Raw genomic sequence first — 19,302 nt, 5'->3', positions numbered from 1 at the left:
AAGTGGGAGAATGTTGAGAAACATGTGTCTCAACCTTGCAGTCTTTTTCTAGAAAATTCAAGAATTTGTTTGAGGTAGTTTTCCACATGTTTATGCATTGGAAAATGGTTAGTGAGTTGTTAAAAATGAGTCTTGTACATAGTAGAATATAGGTGGGCCATTTTTAGAGCCTTAATGACTCATTTTGTGACTTTTAAGAGGGTCTAAGGTAGGGGACAAAATTATGGACGGGATTACTATTTTAACCTGGTTGTTTTTCCATTTTGGAAATGTAAATGTCAAAAATGGGGCACCATGTGACATGATGGTTAAGCCCATGGTTTTGTAAAACCACAAGTGGTTTCCAGGTTGTAAAATCACTATAAAAGGAGGGCTTGGGGAGGAGCTTGATAATTGAGTTTTTTGCAAGACTGAATGCTAGAAGGAGTCTCTGTGATTTCTAGTTGTAGTGATGCGCTCCTATAAGAACTTGCATTGCAAGTGTATTGTAATCAGCTTGATTTGATAATACATTGTGCGAGTTTTGGAGGGTGGGGTTTTTCTCCCAGAAGGGTTTCCCCACGGTAATCACTGTGTTATGTGTTCATTGCTATTTTGTTTATGCTTTATTGTGCATTTCTTGATATCTTAGTAATATTTAAGTTGAAAGTTGCATAACCGTCCTCTCAAGATTAGCGTAGGAAGCGTTTCCGCACACCTTTGCTTCCTTACAATGAAGGATGCTTACATAGGTGATGAGGCTCAGTCAAAAAGAGGTATACTTACTCTAAAGTATCCAATTGAGCATGGTATTATCTCAAACTGGGATGACATGGAGAAAATTTGGCAACACACATTTTGTAATGAGCTTAGAGCAAATTCAGAATTACACCCAATTCTTCTTACGGAAGCCCCTTTAAATCCAAAGGCAAACAGAGAGAAGATGACTGAGATTATGTTCGAGACTTTAATGTGCCTGCTATGTATGTAGCCATTCAAGCTATACTGTCCTTGTATGCCAGTGGCAGGACAACTGGTGGGTATTTTTTTACCCTTCAACAACCTTTATATTACCATTCTTTTGAGATTTAAGGGAATTCTTTAAAATGTTGTTATCCTAAATGACTATCCATTGTCATAACTTGCAGGTGTTGTTTTAGATTCAGGGGATGGGGTTACTCACACTGTACCAATTTATGAAGGATATTCACTTCCTCATGCCATCCTTAGATTGGATTTTGCTGGGAAAGATTTGACAGATTGGCTGATGAAGATCCTGACTGAGAGAGGATACTCTTTCACTACAACTGCAGAAAGAGAAATTGCTCGTGACATGAAAGAGTGGCTTTCATATGTGGCACTAGACTATGAACAGGAGCTTGAGACAGCAAAACAAAGCTCCTCAATTGAGAAGACTTATAAGCTTCCTGATGGGCAGGTTATAACAATTGGCAATGAGAGATTCAGATGCCCTGAGGTCTTATTTCAGCCTTCTCTTATTGGAATGGAAGGTAGAGGCATTCATGAGATGACCCACAATGCAATTATGAAATGTGATATAGATGTAAGGAAGGAGTTGTTTGCAAATGTGGTTCTGAGTGGGGGATCCACCATGTTTCCTGGTATTGCTGACAGAATTAACAAGGAGATGACTGCCCTGACTTCCAGTGGCTTGAGAATCAAAGTAATTGCACCTCCCGAGAGGAAATATAGTGTTTGGATTGGTGGCTCCATTTTGGCATCTCTTACCACATTCCAACAGGTATGATTTTTTCTTGCAAAATTAGTATATGAAGCTCGCATAGTTTTTCTGTTGCTTCATGGTAGAGCTGAATGTTTAACATACTATATTTTACAATCTTTTGGTTGCAGATGTGGATAACAAAGGCCGAGTATGAAGAGACAGGTCCATCAATTGTTCACAGGAAGTGTTTCTAAAGCTGCAGTAAAAGACCTACTCATAAAAATGCAGTAAATAGTGTTGATATTACTTATATAGATAAACAGAATGCTCTCTAGATTGGCATCAGACGAGATTTTAGACAATTGTAAAGGACAACCATTTTACTGTCTGGTGCCATTTTTTAAAACTTAATGTGTATATTTGTAAAACACTCTCAATTTTTTTCGGAATACTATTAAACCAAGGATAAACTTATCCTCGAAGAATTAGAAAAAGCATGGGACACTATTGGAATTACTAGCGATTGTCTATTATTTTGTGTCAATATACTTTTTGTTACTGGTCTATTATGTATTTGATTACATTGGGAAGGAAATTACAATTGTTTTCACTTAAAACAATAGGAGAAAAATATATACCAACATTGTTCAATTTTAAACATCTTATAGGTTGGCACAAATAAAAATAAATCAGAACTTTTGAAGCCGCAAAGATATCATGTGTGTTTGGACTATGATGGACATATAATAGTCTATGTTCTCTTTTTTAATAAGTTCATAAAAGGATTTACAAAACTTCAATCTCAAGAAAAGGTTGCATCAAATTCTTAAATCTATTATCAAATTTATAAGACGTTTTTGTATAAATTACAATTAACATAAACATTGAATCTCCTTTCCATGCATTTTAATTAAACTACTGGCTTTGTAAAATTGACAAGAGACTGTAGAATGCCTCTACCACTGTTTGCTCTTCCCCTGCCACAATAAAACCTTTCTCCACTTCGTCCTCTTCTCCGCACCCACCTTGTCCGTACTCCTCTATTTCGAACTCTTGTGCAGTGTGCCACTCTCCTCTCACACACGGACTGAACACACCTATCCATGCCCATCGACCATTTTCAAACTTTGGTAAAGTTTCGCAGAATACATATTGTCCGTTGCGAATGAGTTCCAACATCACAGTCATTTGTGGGGTAACACAATTTATAACAAAACAGAGCATAATGGTATCGCCATTGGAGGAATGCAAATTTGCCAACTTTGGCATGGATCGAATTTTGCGGTTAGCGAAGAAGTCAATGACCAGATCCCGAGAGATTACAGAGCGTACAAGTGAGGATGCATCAGCGGCTGCGCGCATACATATTTGTATTTCATCTGGCCATTTCTGCAAATTTCTTGCACAACATTCAGTCAATGTGCAATCAGATGAAAATAATTAGAAAATTTTATTTACTAGAAACTACTATTACCTTGATTGTTCGAAGGCAACGTTCAATAGTTGATCCCTTGTTTGCTCTGAGTTCCACCCTCCTCAATTTCTGAAAGTGCTCCAAACTTTCAATACCGGGCACCTCCTAGTCACTGTCCACTTTTAATATTTCCAACCTTGTGCAATGTTCCAAGCCTTCAATTTTCTGAACTCGGTAGCAACCCTCTAGTAGTTCAAATTCTCTGAGAGAAGTTGAACATGCAAAGCTAGGAAGCTCTTGCAACTCTGGGCATGACACTATTTCCAGGTGTTCAAGGTTTACCAGATAACAAGGAGCCCTTATGTTCTTCAGCATTTTACAGTCTCTCAATCGTATTGACTTGAGTGTCGGTGGCAGAGCTTCGATCTCCGTTAAATGATTATTCTTATGAAGATTTAGACTCTCAAGGTGGGAATAAAGGCCTTCAGAAAGTGAAATCCTGCACACTTCTGTTGCTATTAGCGTTATATCCTTAAGGTTACTCAATCCAAAAGGTAATGATGCAGCCCCAAGATCTACTTTGATTGGGCATGCCTGTATTCTTAAATTCTCTAAGAGATTAAAATGCTGTTCAGATTGCGGTAAACATTTCAGGCTGGGACAATCAGTAATTGAGAGATTCCTTAAGGAGGACAAATTTCCAAGACTGGTCGGCAAAGATTCCAGGCTGGGACAATTTTTAATTGAAAGACCCCTCAAGGAGGTCAAATCTCCAAGAGAGATCGGCAAGCTTGTCAACAACTGAGTCCCTATGATCATCTCTTGTAGCCTGCTCAATTGGCCGATGTTTTCTGGTAGCTCCCTTAACTTATTTGCCCCTTCTAAATAGAGCTCTTTCAAGGACGCCTGATTTGTGATGTGAGGAGGCAACTCTTCCAACTGCTTGCACCTACTGAGATTTATATACTCCAGCTTTCTAACGTTTTGGAAATCCTCTGGCCTAAGTATGAGCTGACTACAGGACCCTAAATAGAGATATTGCAGGAGCATCAGCTTCTTGAAAGAAACTGGCAACATCCTCAATTTCCAGCATGAGCTCAACAGTAGAAACCGCAAATTTCTCAAGTCGCCAAACCTGGTGGGTAGTGATGATAGCTCTTTACAGTGTTCTAATTGCAAGTGCTCCAACGATTGAAGACAGCAAAATTCTTCTGGCAAACTCGTTAAATTTGAGCCGTTTGTGAGTACTATCTTTTTCAACATATTCAGGCGTCCTATTGAGTTTGGAAATCTTTGGAATTTGTCACATTCTGCAATAACTAATATTCTTAGCTGCACAGGAGCCTGCAACCCAGAAATGTAAAAAAATCAACAATTATTTAAAAAGAGAACAAACTTTGGATTTAGTGGAGTTTGAAAAGAAGAAACTTACATCGCTATCAGCCTCCCACAGCTCTTCTAAGTGATGCCCTACCCCAGAAAACTTTTCATAGAGTTCTAAAACTCTCAGATTTTTCAATGAAAGTCGTGAGGGAAGACTTTTCTGCCCAATTTCGAACCAGCGCAGCCAGGCCAACTCTCTTTATACTTCACAGATTACCTTATTAAAATAATCTCCTCTAATCACAAAAATATTTGGTCCAAGAAAAGAGGGTGCGAGTGACCAATCTCTTCCAATAGTATTAGCCATGAGTTCCTCGTCCGAGCTGATCTCACAGAAAGGGTCCATCATTTGATAGGACTTTACAGGCTGAATAGGAAATGCACTAAATAATAAGAAAAAAGCTCGAAGGAATGAAGGCATACAGACAATTAAAATTAGTTAAAAACCAGAGAAATATAGCACACAAACAACCAAATACCTCTCTTGATTTCCAAATTATCATACTGCTTGGCACAGTCATTATTCCTCGAATGCCAGTTGTTTTCTGCAATAACCCAAAAAAAGTAAACACAAAATCTAAATAAATGAAAATAATTTTTTTTTTGTTTGAACTTCAAACACATATAGAGAGCAGATTGTATTAAAACATTGGATTATGGATAGTTGGATACAGAATTGTTTAACTCTTAAAAGAATAAACTTTTTAGACACAACATTATGGGTAGAGAAAGATATTTTACATTAATAATCTGTTGGGCTAACCCAAGTCGGTAAGGAGAATGTTGATTTGCGATTTCCTTTCCTAAATCTCTTAAGTGGTCATGCATTTTTATACAATTGTACTCATCAAGTTCAACCAAACATTTATTGAAAAGTTTTTCCCAACCATACAAACCACTCCATCCTGATCCATTCCACACTTCAATTGCCAAACTATTATCTTCTCCTATAAAGAAACAAGCAGTGTCAAGGAACATCTCTTTCTCTTCATAATCAAGGGCATCATAACCTACTTTGAGCTTCTCTTTAATATCATTAGGCAATATTCTCAAAATCTTCTGTAATAGAGACTCCCAATATTCTTTGCGGAACTCTCCATATAACTGTCCTCCAAATACCTTGAGAGATAAAGGTAATCCATTACAAGCATCTAAAAACTTTTTAACAAGATTCTCAAATCCGTTGAGAGGAATTGATTGTGAAAAAGCATGCCAGCAAAAAAGTTGTTCTGCATAAAATGGATCAAGTGCCCTCATTTTGTAGACGGACAATATACCCTTAGATCTAAGAACTTCATTCTCCCTTGTTGTAACAATGATAAGACTACCCCCTCCAAGGTTGTCTTTTACTGGCAACAAAGCATCCAACTGGTCAACATGATCCACATCATCCAGAACAATGAGCACCCTGACAGATCTTAAATGCTTTGTAAGAATTGCCTTACCTTGCTCTATATTCTCAAATTTCCGATCTTCTTTTTTCACTCCAAGGCATTTGAGGAGTTCAATCTGCTTGTTATGCAACATGTTTTTGGCTGCACTATCTCTAACATCAAAAATAAAACTTGACCTCTCCATAGACAAAGATCTTTCATTATATAATTTTTTGGCGAGTGTGGTTTTGCCAGAGCCACCCATGCCCCAAATTCCCACTATGCGTACACCACCCTCCTGAACAGATTGAAATGTATTTCTCTCAAAGTCTTGTAATATTTCTTCGAGACCAACTGGATGGTTTGCAACCACTAATGGCACGTTATTTATTTCTTTCAATACAATATTCACAATATTCTTCAGCAACCTCATTTCATCACTGAACAAGTAAAAACATTGAAAAATAAATAAAACAGATGATCAGGCTAAAGTTAAATACATAAATAAGAAGAAAGAACGCATATTTATTGAGGTTGGGAAGCTAAATGTTTAGTACTCACTCATCATTTTTAATGATTTGCCCAATGTAAAAAGAGACATTGTTGAGTGCCATTTTCCACTCCTGAAGCCTTTCTGGGCTGTATCTACGCTTCTTTTCGTACTCCACAAAAGCATCAACATAGATTCCCTTCCCTTGAGCTACATATTTGAGATCTGTAGGCTCTACATAGTAGAATACAGGAATTATTTTGGCCCCAGTTTTAAGCATAAACGACAGCTCTGCCAAACACCAAGGTGATTTTGCATATTTCTCAGAAAAAATTGCTATATGAAGCGAAGCACTGCGCATTGCTGCTTCTAATGTTGTAGGCAAGAAATCGCCATATTCCAACTCCTGTGAATCTAGAAAAGCTGTCAACTTCATCTCGTTAAAGATGTTATATAACCTGCTAGCTAGCTTTTCTTTGACATCTGGTCCACGATGATTGATAAACACATCGTATTGTGGTTTTTGTAGGAGTGATGAGGCAGAAAAGGACGCAGATGGTGCGAGTTCATGAAAAGCACCCACATTAGAGGTAGACGCCATAGAATTGGATTGAATTGAAGGCGATGAAACATGAAAGCATTGGGTATTCTTTGAGTACAAAACCCAGAATAAAGTGAGAGGTGCAGGTGGAGGCAGGCCACTATGTCCAAGACAGCATCTGAAAGAGAAGCGTCTAAAGATGCCAAGCCATGAAAAACGGGCTGAAAGAGTTGACTTTGACAGTAGAAAACAGAACAGCCATGTTCAGAGAGTTGAATTTAACAGTAGAAGACAGAACAGCCATGTGAGGGGTGGGCCGGGGGCCCTCTTCGCACAAGAAATTATGTTGAAGATAGAAGAGCCATGCGAGATGTGGGACCATTTCATTTATTTTTATTTAAAAATAATATTATATTGTGTTGTAAGGTTTATATTATATTTTAATTAATTTTAAATAAACATACTTATCTTTAGAAGAATATAGGGAAAGTAGATTTAAGATATCATATTTGTGATTCAATGCTAGCGAACACATCTTGAATGGAGTCTTGAAACGTGGAAACCCTAGTTGTTTTGCAACCTATGCAAACAGTTTGTTCTCTGGTGCAGTTCCCTTTGCTGCGTTGGAGCCATTTGTACAATTGGGGTTGCCCCAAGCTAGATTCCACTTTGCATTGAAACCCCGTCAAAAAAGCATGAAGAAGAAAACTCGAGAGCGCACTATTTCAGAACCAGACAAAGCAAAAGAGGACAAATTGATGGTTCCCATGATTGATGACCTAGTTAATGTTGCGTTGATGACTTCCCAACCTTCTAGTATGCATCCTGCTGTAGCGTCCTAAAATTGCGACACTTGCAATTTCGACCGCATTTGGGTCTTCACGATGGCGACGCAACACTGAACCTGAATGGAGACCCCGAAACCTGATTATGACACCAAAAACTGCATTTTCTTGCACCTTGGCCTGAACCTCCTTTGCACCCTGCTGTCCCGGGAGGTGGGACCAGAGCGCCCAGCGCCCTAGTCCCTGGGTTCTATTTTGGGCCCGGTCTCTTTTGGACTTCGGGTCTTTATGTTTGCAAATCGGAAAATTATCTTTCCTGGTCGGCCTAAGGTCGGGAAAATCAGTCTATCAGCCCTAAATGACAAGTATATAAACTACATTTTCCTCTCTCATTTGGATATATACATACATGAGGGAAAAGGTGTGGAAACTATACTCAAGCATTCAAGCATTCAAGCATTCCTTCAAGCAATTGATCATTCTAAGTCTCCATTCAAGGCTAAGTGTTGCATTCAAGACAAGGATTCAACCATTGAAGAGGAGATCACATACTACATGCTACATACAACATACAACAATACAACAAACAACAACATCTATACCTTCGCACATAAGGATACAAACATCCTTACAACAAGGTATTAGTACTTGTTTTACATTACATTTACAGCAATTTCTCATTTCTTGGTTAATTCCAAAACCGGGGTTTGACCTAAGGGCAAACCCCTAATCCCTAACCCCCCAATCGTCTTCGCTTTTCTGTGTGTAGGTTGCAGGTACGCGGCTGAAATTGAAGATCTGGAATCCTTGTGCAGAGATGAACAGATCCCCCTTCGTTTCGCGGATTTTTCGGAGGACCGTGTGCACGTCGGGCGCCATCATCCCGTCAACTTTTGCTCAAATTTGCAGGACAACGCCGTCTCAACATTTTACTGCTAATTCCAGGTCCGCAGCTTCATATCATATCCCTATCTCAGTTTATATGCGAATCTTTATCACTTTCTATGCATTCCTAGCTTAATTCTTCTATCAACATTCTTTACAAAAGAGGGTAGCCTTGTTGTCTTAACCCTTGAAACGTATTTAGCATCCAATCTTGCATTGTGTGGGATTGGATCTTGTGGGTTTCAACCCCTCTTTTGAATGTAAAGTCCCTCCTAAGTGAAAACCATCAACCCTAGAGTGATTCTCCCTTCTCTCTCCTTGGAGTTGGAAGAGGGGAGAGCAACTAGGGTTCGATCGCGATTTTCCACTTTACATTTTGGTGAACCCGACGTGAACATCCTTTCTGATTATTCATAGTTAGATCTGAAAATTGGATTCCTTGATTACATTTCCATGTTTGATCTTTTGCAAAATTTTAGAGGTTAATTGCATAAAAAACCCTAAATTTTCTTTTTAGTAATTAAACTTGTGAAATGTTTAATTGTTAATGTTTGTTTCAGATCTGCCCTTCTATTACAAATTATCAATTCATATTTGTGCTTTAATTTTGAAAATTAAGTGGTTAAGTGTCAAAACCCTAATTTTTGAAACCTTCTTGATTCAACCTTTGTCCGACAATTTCACTGATCAAAACATTTCCAAATCAGCTGTAACTTTGGATTCCGCAATAAAATCACAATATCTTTCATCCCTGAAAATTCGGAAAAAAGTTGCGAGGACCGTGTGCACTCCGAGCGCCATCGTCCCTGACATTTTTTCCGAAATTTCAGGAGCTAGATCTTATTGTATTTTTCTGCTAAAATCCAGAATTTTGGCTGATTTTATCAATTTTAACACCTTCAAAATTACAGTCAAAGTTGGTCTAGCGATTGCTTGGATTGAGGCTTCTAATCATTCAAAAATCATCGAAATTGAAATTTTGTGTCAAAATTGTGTTTCTTACAGTCCTAAATCTGAAAAGTGTGTTATCATTCATTCGAAATTTCAATGCTTTATTCAAATTCTTGCAATTTGTGACTTTTGAAATTAAGTGCTTAATTACAACAACTTTAATTTCCGCTTTCAAAATTGAATTTTGCGTGAAATTGAGTCAATTTTTAAATTTCAAAACTTGCATTGCTGTTGGTATTCCCTCTAAAATCATAAAATTCAAAATTTCAGTTTCCCTCTCTTTTTCAAAATTCAAATTTTGCATTTTTCGACAATCTTGGTAGGGTTCAATTTTGAGATTGCAACTTTAATTTGGCCTATCTACAGATCGTAAAATCACTCAATTTTTTCAGGTTAGCTGTAAAATCATCATAACTTTCATCCCTGCAAATTTCAAAAAAAGTTGCGAGGACCGTGTGCACCCCGAGCGCCACGGTCCCGGACATTTTTTTTGAAATTTCGGGAGATTGTCCTGATTGTATTTAACAGCTTAAACCTAGAAGATTGGCTGGTTTTACTGAAATTTGCTACCTCTAAAATTCAAAAATCTTCTCTCTCTCTTTAGTGCATGAGTTTTACAACAATAAGCCCTACCTACACTATTCCCGTTAGACGAAGCCTTAGAATTAAGTCTTTCCAAGGTTTAATTACTGAGGAGATGGAACCTAATTTGAATGGTCTTTTTAATGAGGACATGGGTAATTCCTCTAATCCTCTTAATGATGAAGAAGCTCTCCATGAGGTTTCTGTAGAACAACTTTCAAAATTGGATAACCAATTTGACGATTTTCGACAATGGATGTCTTAAGAATACCCTGATAGTCAAGCTCTTCCTTTAATTGAGGGTCTAAAACGTATGCTTCAAAGTGATAAGAATGGAATTGATATTTTGCGTGGTATTGCACACATTGTGGATTCAAATGTGATGCCTATGAAGAGTTGTGTTGAAACCTTAGGTTATACGCAACCTCCTATTCAAGTTAATCATTCTATTCCTTTGATGACTTCTATTGCTAGTATACCTACCTTTACATCAAACATAATGACTACTTCAATACAAGACATTCCTCCTATGATCACTAGTCATGGGGGCAATCCCTCTTCTTCAATTAACCCTCTTCCTTCATTCAATCCGACTTCTTCATTCATTCCTTCAATAAGTGTTCCTATTATATCACCACAAATGAACATGACACAAGGGGGCAATTCGTTTTCCATTCCTCCTTGTAGTGTTCCTCCTGTCCAATCATCTCCTATGACTAACTATCATAGTGTCCCACCACCTTACTCTCTACCTTCTTTCAATAACATAACACCTCCATCACAATCTAACATGTCTAATATGAACTCTTCGACTGAAGCGACCATTAACAATCTTGCACAAACTGTCTCTTCTTTACAGCAACAAATTGCCTCTATGAATCAATCTAAGTTTAGTGTGCCCACATTTGATGTTGCGAGCCCACTTTCTCTTGATATTGTTCGAGCTATTCCCCCTAAGCATATTGAAATTCCACATTTGGAGCTTTATAATGGTAAGGGTGATCCTCTAACACATGTTAAGACCTTTCAAACAATATGTACTGATTTTGCTTATGACCAAAGGTTGCTTGCAAAATTGTTTACTAGAACATTAAGAGACAAAGCCCTACAATGGTATTGCTCGTTGCCTTCTTATTCTATTACTTCTTTCGAACAACTTGCAAATGCTTTCATTCAACAATTTCAAAACAATATAAGTCCTAAAGTTACTTTGATTGATTTAATGCATTGTAAACAAGGTGTTAAAGAAAAAGTGACTGATTTCATTGGTAGATATAAGCATTTGTATGCTCAAATTTCCTTTCCAGTGCCTGACAATGATATTCAAAGAATCTTTATTTCTAATTTACAAAAAGACATTAGAGACAAACTCCTGTTTTCTGAGTTTACTTCTTTCCAACAGTTGTGCGCAACTCTTCACAATTATCAACTGACTGTGAGTCAAATGGAACAATCACATCCTATGGCTCTGAGTGATAAGGGTGATAGTAGTCAACAACCATTTGGGAAGTTTAAACCGAATAGAGAGTCCATTAAATTCAATGAAAACATCATCAACAACAATGTCAATGCAGCATCAGGTGTGTCTCCTATTTCTAAGTTTTTCAGGAAAGAAAGAAAGTTTACTCCTTTGAATGAATCATTGCATAGTATTATGAAAAAGTTATTGGAACAAAATGTGCTTACTCTTCCTCCTATAAGGCAAATTGATCCTGCAAAGATTACTTCACCTTATTTTGATAACAAATCTTTTTGTCAATTTCATCGTCAGCCTGGGCATGATACTGAAAAATGTTTTGCTTTAAAGGGGAAAATTCAAGATTTGATTGATAATAATACTATCTCTGTTTCTGGAGTGAATGATAAAGGCAACACATCTGTAGCTCCTCCTAACCAAAATCTTCAAATTTTCACTGATCCATTACCTTCTCATACCTCTAATGCGATTGATACTACTGATTCCTCTGTCTCACCTGATGATCTCGTGTCTATGACTCTGAATGTGATTAATTTTGTGGAGCAACAGAAAATCCCTAAAGAACCTTCCATCACATTTGATTCCAGTGAAACTATCAGGGCACCTGATGGTCCTTTATATATAGTTGCAAAAGTCAAGAATACACCTTGCCGTGGAGTGCTTATTGATCCTTCTTGTATGGTTAATGTCATTTCTGAAGAATTTCTTTTTACTTTGCAATTGAATCAAGTGATCTATGACAAAACAGATGTGATTGTGAAATTATTTGATGCATTTTCTTCTCCTGCAATTGGTTCTATTACATTACCTATTGAGGTCCATAATAAATCCCTTGATGTGAACTTTGCTATTATTCCATCTTCCGAACAATTTCGTGTGAAGTTTGGCTAGCCTTGGCTATCTTCCATGAAAGCTATTGCTTCTCCTATTCACAAGTGTTTGAAATTTCCCCATAATGGTGAAGTTGTTACTATCAATCATAGTCTCTTTAAACTAGCTGAAAGAACCTCTAGTGTTCCTATTGATTATTTTTGGCCTAAACAATTCCAATCTCTTCCTCCGCGAAGTGATCATCTTTTTAAATCTTATCAAAAGTGGAAAATAGATATGATCCTATCTCTAAGTGAACCTAGAACACCCAAACTTGACATTCCTATCATTCTTGAGAAGGAAGTTCTTCCTTTGAAAGATAAAACTAATGTCTTTCCTCAAGAAGATTCCTCACCCATCCCTATGGATGTGACTATGCCTATGATTAATAAACTTTCTAAAAGTAGACCTATACCTCCTCGTCATGATGGACTTGGTCTCCTTCCTAAACCAAAAATTCCTCCTTTATATGGAGCAGTTCCTCCTCCTTCCTTTTATAGAGAGAAGAGACCTTCCTCTTCTCCTATTGTTCAACCTAAGAGACCACAACCTAAACACCCAAGTGATAAGGAGGAGAACATTCCTCCTCCTCAATCTTCTCAACTTCCTACTAAGACTAGACGAAATCGTTCGGCACGTGAACGCCGACGAAAGCGTCGTCTTAGAGCTCAGGCAGCTGCTTTTCAAACTTTGCAATCTCCAAAAACACCTTCAACAAGCATTATTCCATTTTCTCCTCAACCGACGATTGAGCCGAAATCTCCTAAACATAAGATGCATGATGGTCTTGATCCTGTGCGAGTTAAAGATCCTATTTTTATAAATCTTGATGATGATATAGATGAAAATGTTATTCATGATGAAAATATTACTCCTGTTCATTCTGATAGTGAATATGAACTTGTTGATATTGATAACCATTTATCTAACGAATTTTCTAAAGCACTTATCCTAGCTCCTAGACAAGAACACCGCGGCTTGGGATATGAACATAGCCCTTGTTTGGATCTTGTGATAGCTCCATCTGCTGTGTTGGATGTTCCTCCTCTAGCATGTTCCCTGCCTTCCCGAAACATTGATCAGCAAGATCGGGGGGTAGATGACGTGCTAGACTAGTTTCATTAGCATAGCAGATTCTCTCCTCCTCTCTTTCGTTACTTCCTCTATATGTTACTCTCATTCTTCTATTTGTTGTCCTTAGTGTTGTCTACTTGAGGACGATGCAAAGCATTGAGATCTCTCGATCTCTCTCATGTTGACTCAAAAGACACATGTGTTCCCTTCTTCTAGGTGACCTTCCTTGATTGGTGAATGAAGAACAATTATGCATACATACATATGATATACATGAATTATCCTACAACATGCTGACCCCGAGGAAAGCGAAGTCACCTTGTGCTTTGTGTTTTGTGTCTATTATCCTTGGGCTTATCTCACACTTGGGGGCTAAATCCTTGTGATAACGTGCTCCTTTCTCATTTCTTATATGTATCACTACCTTAAAGCAATCACCCTCGGTGAGGCGTGCGCGATCGCTTTAACGTAGGGGGGCATACATCCCATTCATATCTTTTCAAGATACTTGAAAATTTCTTGACAAATTTAGTTTTGCCTTGAAAATTTTTGATATCTTTCTTGCATGACTCATAGTGAGGGAACCTTGCTACTGACAGTCATGGTTCTCCCTCGTGATCTTCCCTTTTACCTTGTCAATCGAAGTCGTAAGATCCTTAGTCCACTGGGGGCTTGGTGTATCTTGCCTCCTTGACGTGGTGAAATTTTTTCAATGTTGTTTCCTTGTACTTTACCAGAAGTATGAGCATACGCCTATACTCCCACTAAAGTGGGGGCTAAATGTAGCATCCTAAAATTGCGACACTTGCAATTTCGACCGCATTTGGGTCTTCACGATGGCGATGCAACACTGAACCTGAATGGAGACCCCGAAACCTAATTATGACACCAAAAACTGCATTTTCTTGCACCCTGGCCTGAACCTCCTTTGCACCCTGCTGTCCCGGGAGGTGGGACCAGAGCGCCCAGCGCCCTGGTCCTTCAGGACCAGGGCACCCAGCACCCTGGTCCCCCAGGACCATGGCGCCCAGCGCCCTGGTCCCTGGGTCCTATTTTGGGCCCGGTCTCTTTTGGACTTCGGGTCTTTATGTTTGCAAATCGGAAAATTATCTTTCCTGGTCAGCCTAAGGTCGGGAAAATCAGTCTATCAGCCCTAAATGACAAGTATATAAACTACATTTTCCTCTCTCATTTGGATATATACATACATGAGGGAAAAGGCGTGGAAACTATACTCAAGCATTCAAGCATTCAAGCATTCCTTCAAGCAATTGATCATTCTAAGTCTCCATTCAAGGCTAAGTGTTGCATTCAAGACAAGGATTCAACCATTGAAGAGGAGATCACATACTACATGCTACATACAACATACAACAATACAACAAACAACAACATCTATACCTTCGCACATAAGGATACAAACATCCTTACAACAAGGTATTAGTACTTGTTTTACATTACATTTATAGCAATTTCTCATTTCTTGGTTAATTCCAAAACCGGGGTTTGACCTAAGGGCAAACCCCTAATCCCTAACCCCCCAATCGTCTTCACTTTTCTATGTGTAGGTTGCAGGTACGCGGCTGAAATTGAAGATCTAGAATCCTTGTGCAGAGATGAACAGATCCCCCTTCGTTTCGCGGATTTTTCGGAGGACCGTGTGCACGCCAGGTGCCATCGTCCCATCAACTTTTGCTCAAATTTGCAGGACAGCGCCGTCTTGACATTTTACTGCTAATTCCAGGTCCGCGGCTTCATATCATATCCCTATCTTAGTTTATATGCGAATCTTTATCACTTTCTATGCATTCCTAGCTTAATTCTTCTATCAACATTCTTTACAAAAGAGGGTAGCCTTGTTGTCTTAACCCTTGAAACGCATTTAGCATCCAATCTTGCATTGTGTGGGATTGGATCTTGTGGGTTTCAACCCCTCTTTTGAATGTAAAGTCCCTCCTAAGTGAAAACCATCAACCCTAGAGTGATTCTCCCTTCTCTCTCCTTGGAGTTGGAAGAGGGGAGAGCAACTAGGGTTCGATCGTGATTTTCTGCTTTACACCTGCAAACCTAGCTCAGCCTCAGACAAGCACAATAAAAGGAGGTAGCCCCCACCACCTGCAAACCATCGAGTCACGAGATAACAACCCAGAAGGTAAGACTATTTCCTTTCAGCTACCTAATGACATTAATAAAGTAATTTCTAACTATAGAGAAAAACAATCATCCTCTTCTTCCTTAAAGGCATACCGACTGAACAAGAATTTTCTAAGTGGATCTGTAATAACTAGGAAATAAAGGGTTGGGTCATTGAATTGTTAAGGGGTCTTGGCAGGGGATATGTTTCATGTACCTTTGTGGACCCAAACCATGCTCATATTGTCCTGCAATATGGCTCTTGGATAATATGTGGCCAAACATGCTATGTCCAAGCCTGGGATCTCGATTTTCATCCTGAAGGCATCACTAAATTAAAATATCATACGTGGATTGAATTCCCCTTTCTCAACCTTGCATTCTGCCCCTTCTTGAAAGACATTGCATCTCAACTGGGTTAGGTGCTTTGGTGCAAACAACATTCTGACAAATGGGCTAGCTTACGCACACATCCCAGAGTTTGTGTTGAAATGGACCTAACACAATCTCTTCTAGACTCTATTAAATTGGTTGGGCCTATGTTTGAATTTGATCAGTGCCTCACCTATCTTAACAAGCCTAATGCCTATTTTTATTGTCGTAGGGAAGGTCACCTTATCCACTCCTATCATTTTCGTAAACCCCGACCTTCTAATTTGCCTTCTGCTAACCCCCTGTCAATGTTGCTCCAATACAATCAAATAATGTTATTGGTTCCAAACCCCCTCTGCTTGGTAACAACTCGTCCTCCTCCAATCCTTCCCCTCCATCTGTCATCCCTTCATCCCCTTTGCAACCACCCTCCCCTCTAGGGTCCAAATCTTTCAAATAAGTTGTGTCTAACCTACGTCTAGAGCTTCGAAAAGGAAGAAAGATACTCCCAGCCTTGGTAAAAGTCCATCACAAGTGCCTTCACAGCCATCTCAACCTAGTAGTCCCACCACCCACCTAGCCCATTCTTTGCCTCAAGATTGCCTTGACCATGACCTCTCTATGGTTTTAGAAACGTTTCCCGAAAATCAATTCAATGTGTTACTAGCGGATGAGGAAACCCTTCCCGACTCATCCCAATGAAGTGCCATGTTCAATCTTGGAACGTGGGGCACTTGATGCTACCAACTCACAAATATCAAGTCAAATAGTCTATTCAACAAAATCAAACTGATGTTATCATGCTACAAGAAGTGAAAACCAATGTTGTGCATTTGGATGCTACCATTTGGCAAGGGGCACTTTTCATGCATACCAATCATAATGACAGTGGGGGAGGGGTTGTTTTGGGTCTTGCCCCCTGGTTAGCCAAAAGATTTGTAGCTATTGGTTTTGATCCCCACAATCGATGTGTGTGGGCTACTATTCTTATTAACAATGATCTTATTGGATTTTGATCCATTTATGCCCTAACTCGCCCATTGGCAGAGCTATTTTGTGGGATTGGCTTTGTCTAAACCTACCTAATGCTTGATGGATCCTGGGGGGCGACTTTAACATGGTTGAACATACTTCTAATCATAGTTGGAACAACTTTTCACATTGATCTCAATATGAATTTGAAGCATGGACCTTAGCTCAAAACTCAATCTGAGAGCATGATCCTCTCTTGGGTAAAGCCAACACCCACATGCCTCAATGGTACACTTGGAGTAATTATCGTGAAGGCTTCTTGAGAAAAATGACCTGATTGGATCGTTTCTATATCTCTCCCAATCACTCAACTTTGCCTCATGATGGTTGCCTTATGTGTTTTGATCTCTTTGTCACCCTCTCTGATCATTTCCCCATCTTTACCACTCTTGATCTCTCCAGCCATGTTTCCAATGATTTTCCTTTCAAACTTAATGTCTCCCATCCTAAAAATTAGGATTGTATTAATGGTTTAATTTCTATTTAGAAATTTGAGCCAAAACATCAACAAGACAGGTGGATCAGTTGGTGGGAAAGAACCATTCCAAGGTGCATTTCCTTTCTACATGACTATGGTAGGAGAGTTGTTGCTAGACGTTGAAGACCTGAAAAATCCCTTAAAGGCCAACTTGAACAAGGACATTCTCTCCTTGCTTTAAACCCACAAAACATTTATGTACAACAATTAGTTGTATATGTTGAGAATTCTCTTTGAAAATTGGTTGCATACAAAGATAAAGGTGTGCAAGTGCATGCACGACTTCAGTGGATCAAAGAAGGGGACCGTGGCTCAAAAAATTTCTTTCAATATTTGCTACATAAACACAAATGAGAGTATATTTCTACTATCAAATCTATTGATGGTTCCATTCAAACCAACAATGATGCCATTTTGCAAACCTTCTATGTGCATTCTAAAAATCTTTTCATAGATGATTCTGCTCATGATGACCTTCTTCTCATCCTTGAGGAGAGTGTCGTTGGTTGCATCCCTTAAAGAGTTGACCCAGAATATTCCAAATTCCTTGACTACCTTCTTTCCTTTGAAGAGATTGATGATTCTCTTCAGTGTACGACATTGGGAAAAAGTCCTAGAATTGATGGCTTACTCGTGGAATTTTATAAATCTTTTTGGCCTCACATTCGACAAGACTTCTATAATGTTTATCTTGAAGGAATTGAAAGTGGCTCTTTGGTTCCTAATATTAATCAGGGATTGATCAAGCTCATTCCCAAAAGAAAAGATCAAGACACTATTAATGGATGGTGTCCTATTACCCTCCTCAATACTTCCTATAAAATCATTGCTAAAGCTCTTGCTCGTAGAATCAAACAAAAAGCCAAAGGAATTGTCCGACTTGAATAAACTCATTTTTTTAGGAGGAGATTCATCCTTGACAATCTTGTTCTTACTTGGGAAGTTGCTAAATGGGCACAACAAACTGCTCAAGATGCTCTAATTGTTAATTAGGCTTCGATAAAGCTTATGATCGGATCTGTTGGTCATTCATTCTAAAAATGTTAAAATGGCTTGGCTTTGGACCCAAAATTTGCAAGCAAACTATTATATTATTTGTTGATGCCAGTGCTAATATTGTTGTCAATGGAGCCCTCTCTCCCCAATTCTCTTTGCAAAAATCCATCTGCCAAGGCTACCCCATTAGTCCATCTTTATTTGTCCTTGTTGTGGATGCTTTGTTGGAAATTGACACTCATCTGGTGGCTTTGGATGGTTGATTATTGGTTTAGGGTTGTCATTGATGGCAACTCTTTGTGAGATTACCATCTGGTAATCACAGATCTTGATTACCTGAAGAGGATGTCAATTGGTAGCTAGTTAACTAGTATTTTAGGTTGAACATAGCAGTTTTGGTCTGGAAGCTTTCTAGTGATTGCGGTGTCATAAATTGTGTATGGTATGATCGAGCCAACATAGAGACATCATTTTATTATTGCTTTGGTGATCCGCATTTATCTTTGGTGATCCGGTCAAGCTGATATATGACTACACATTACATTAGCAGGTCGACTTGATAAATGACCTATTTTGTGATTACGGGTATATAAGACTGATGTAAATGATCTTTTTGATGAATGATATGATTGTATGCAAGTGAGTGGTGATCGAGAATCCGTTTTGCCGCAGTTTCACATGCGCATTCTTGATCTAGTAGCTGACTAAGACAGAGAACAGGGTAGAACATAGCAGAACAACAGAGGTGATACAATCAGTGTATTTGGCACTTAACTGGAACTCATCCAGGCATTGTAGATGCT

The 19,302-nt window shown here is 38.7% G+C and overlaps 2 protein-coding genes and 1 pseudogene across 2 annotated transcripts; 1 reads left to right on the top strand and 2 right to left on the bottom strand.

The window, feature by feature from the left end:
* Positions 1–435: 435 nt before the first annotated feature.
* On the top strand, positions 436–2,047 carry LOC131076419 (actin-100-like; annotated as a pseudogene).
* Positions 2,048–2,432: 385 nt separating this feature from the next.
* On the bottom strand, positions 2,433–4,654 carry LOC131856264 (disease resistance protein RPV1-like). The gene is made up of 3 exons (XM_059207790.1): positions 4,510–4,654; positions 3,138–4,421; positions 2,433–3,052 (listed from the first exon to the last, which is right to left on the bottom strand). Exon 2 carries the CDS (start codon positions 4,338–4,340, stop codon positions 3,243–3,245), a length of 1,098 nt encoding a protein of 365 aa, XP_059063773.1. The 5' UTR covers positions 4,341–4,421; positions 4,510–4,654; the 3' UTR covers positions 2,433–3,052; positions 3,138–3,242.
* On the bottom strand, positions 4,654–7,118 carry LOC131076420 (TMV resistance protein N). The gene is made up of 4 exons (XM_058013593.2): positions 6,395–7,118; positions 5,202–6,273; positions 4,940–5,005; positions 4,654–4,827 (listed from the first exon to the last, which is right to left on the bottom strand). Exons 1-4 carry the CDS (start codon positions 6,922–6,924, stop codon positions 4,660–4,662), a joined length of 1,836 nt encoding a protein of 611 aa, XP_057869576.2. The 5' UTR covers positions 6,925–7,118; the 3' UTR covers positions 4,654–4,659.
* Positions 7,119–19,302: the final 12,184 nt, after the last annotated feature.

Source organism: Cryptomeria japonica, chromosome 7, assembly GCF_030272615.1.
Source record: "Cryptomeria japonica chromosome 7, Sugi_1.0, whole genome shotgun sequence".
In the NCBI taxonomy this organism is placed as follows: domain Eukaryota; kingdom Viridiplantae; phylum Streptophyta; class Pinopsida; order Cupressales; family Cupressaceae; genus Cryptomeria; species Cryptomeria japonica.
Note: the sequence above shows the minus strand (reverse complement) of the source record. Positions and strands in the feature narration are given on the sequence as shown.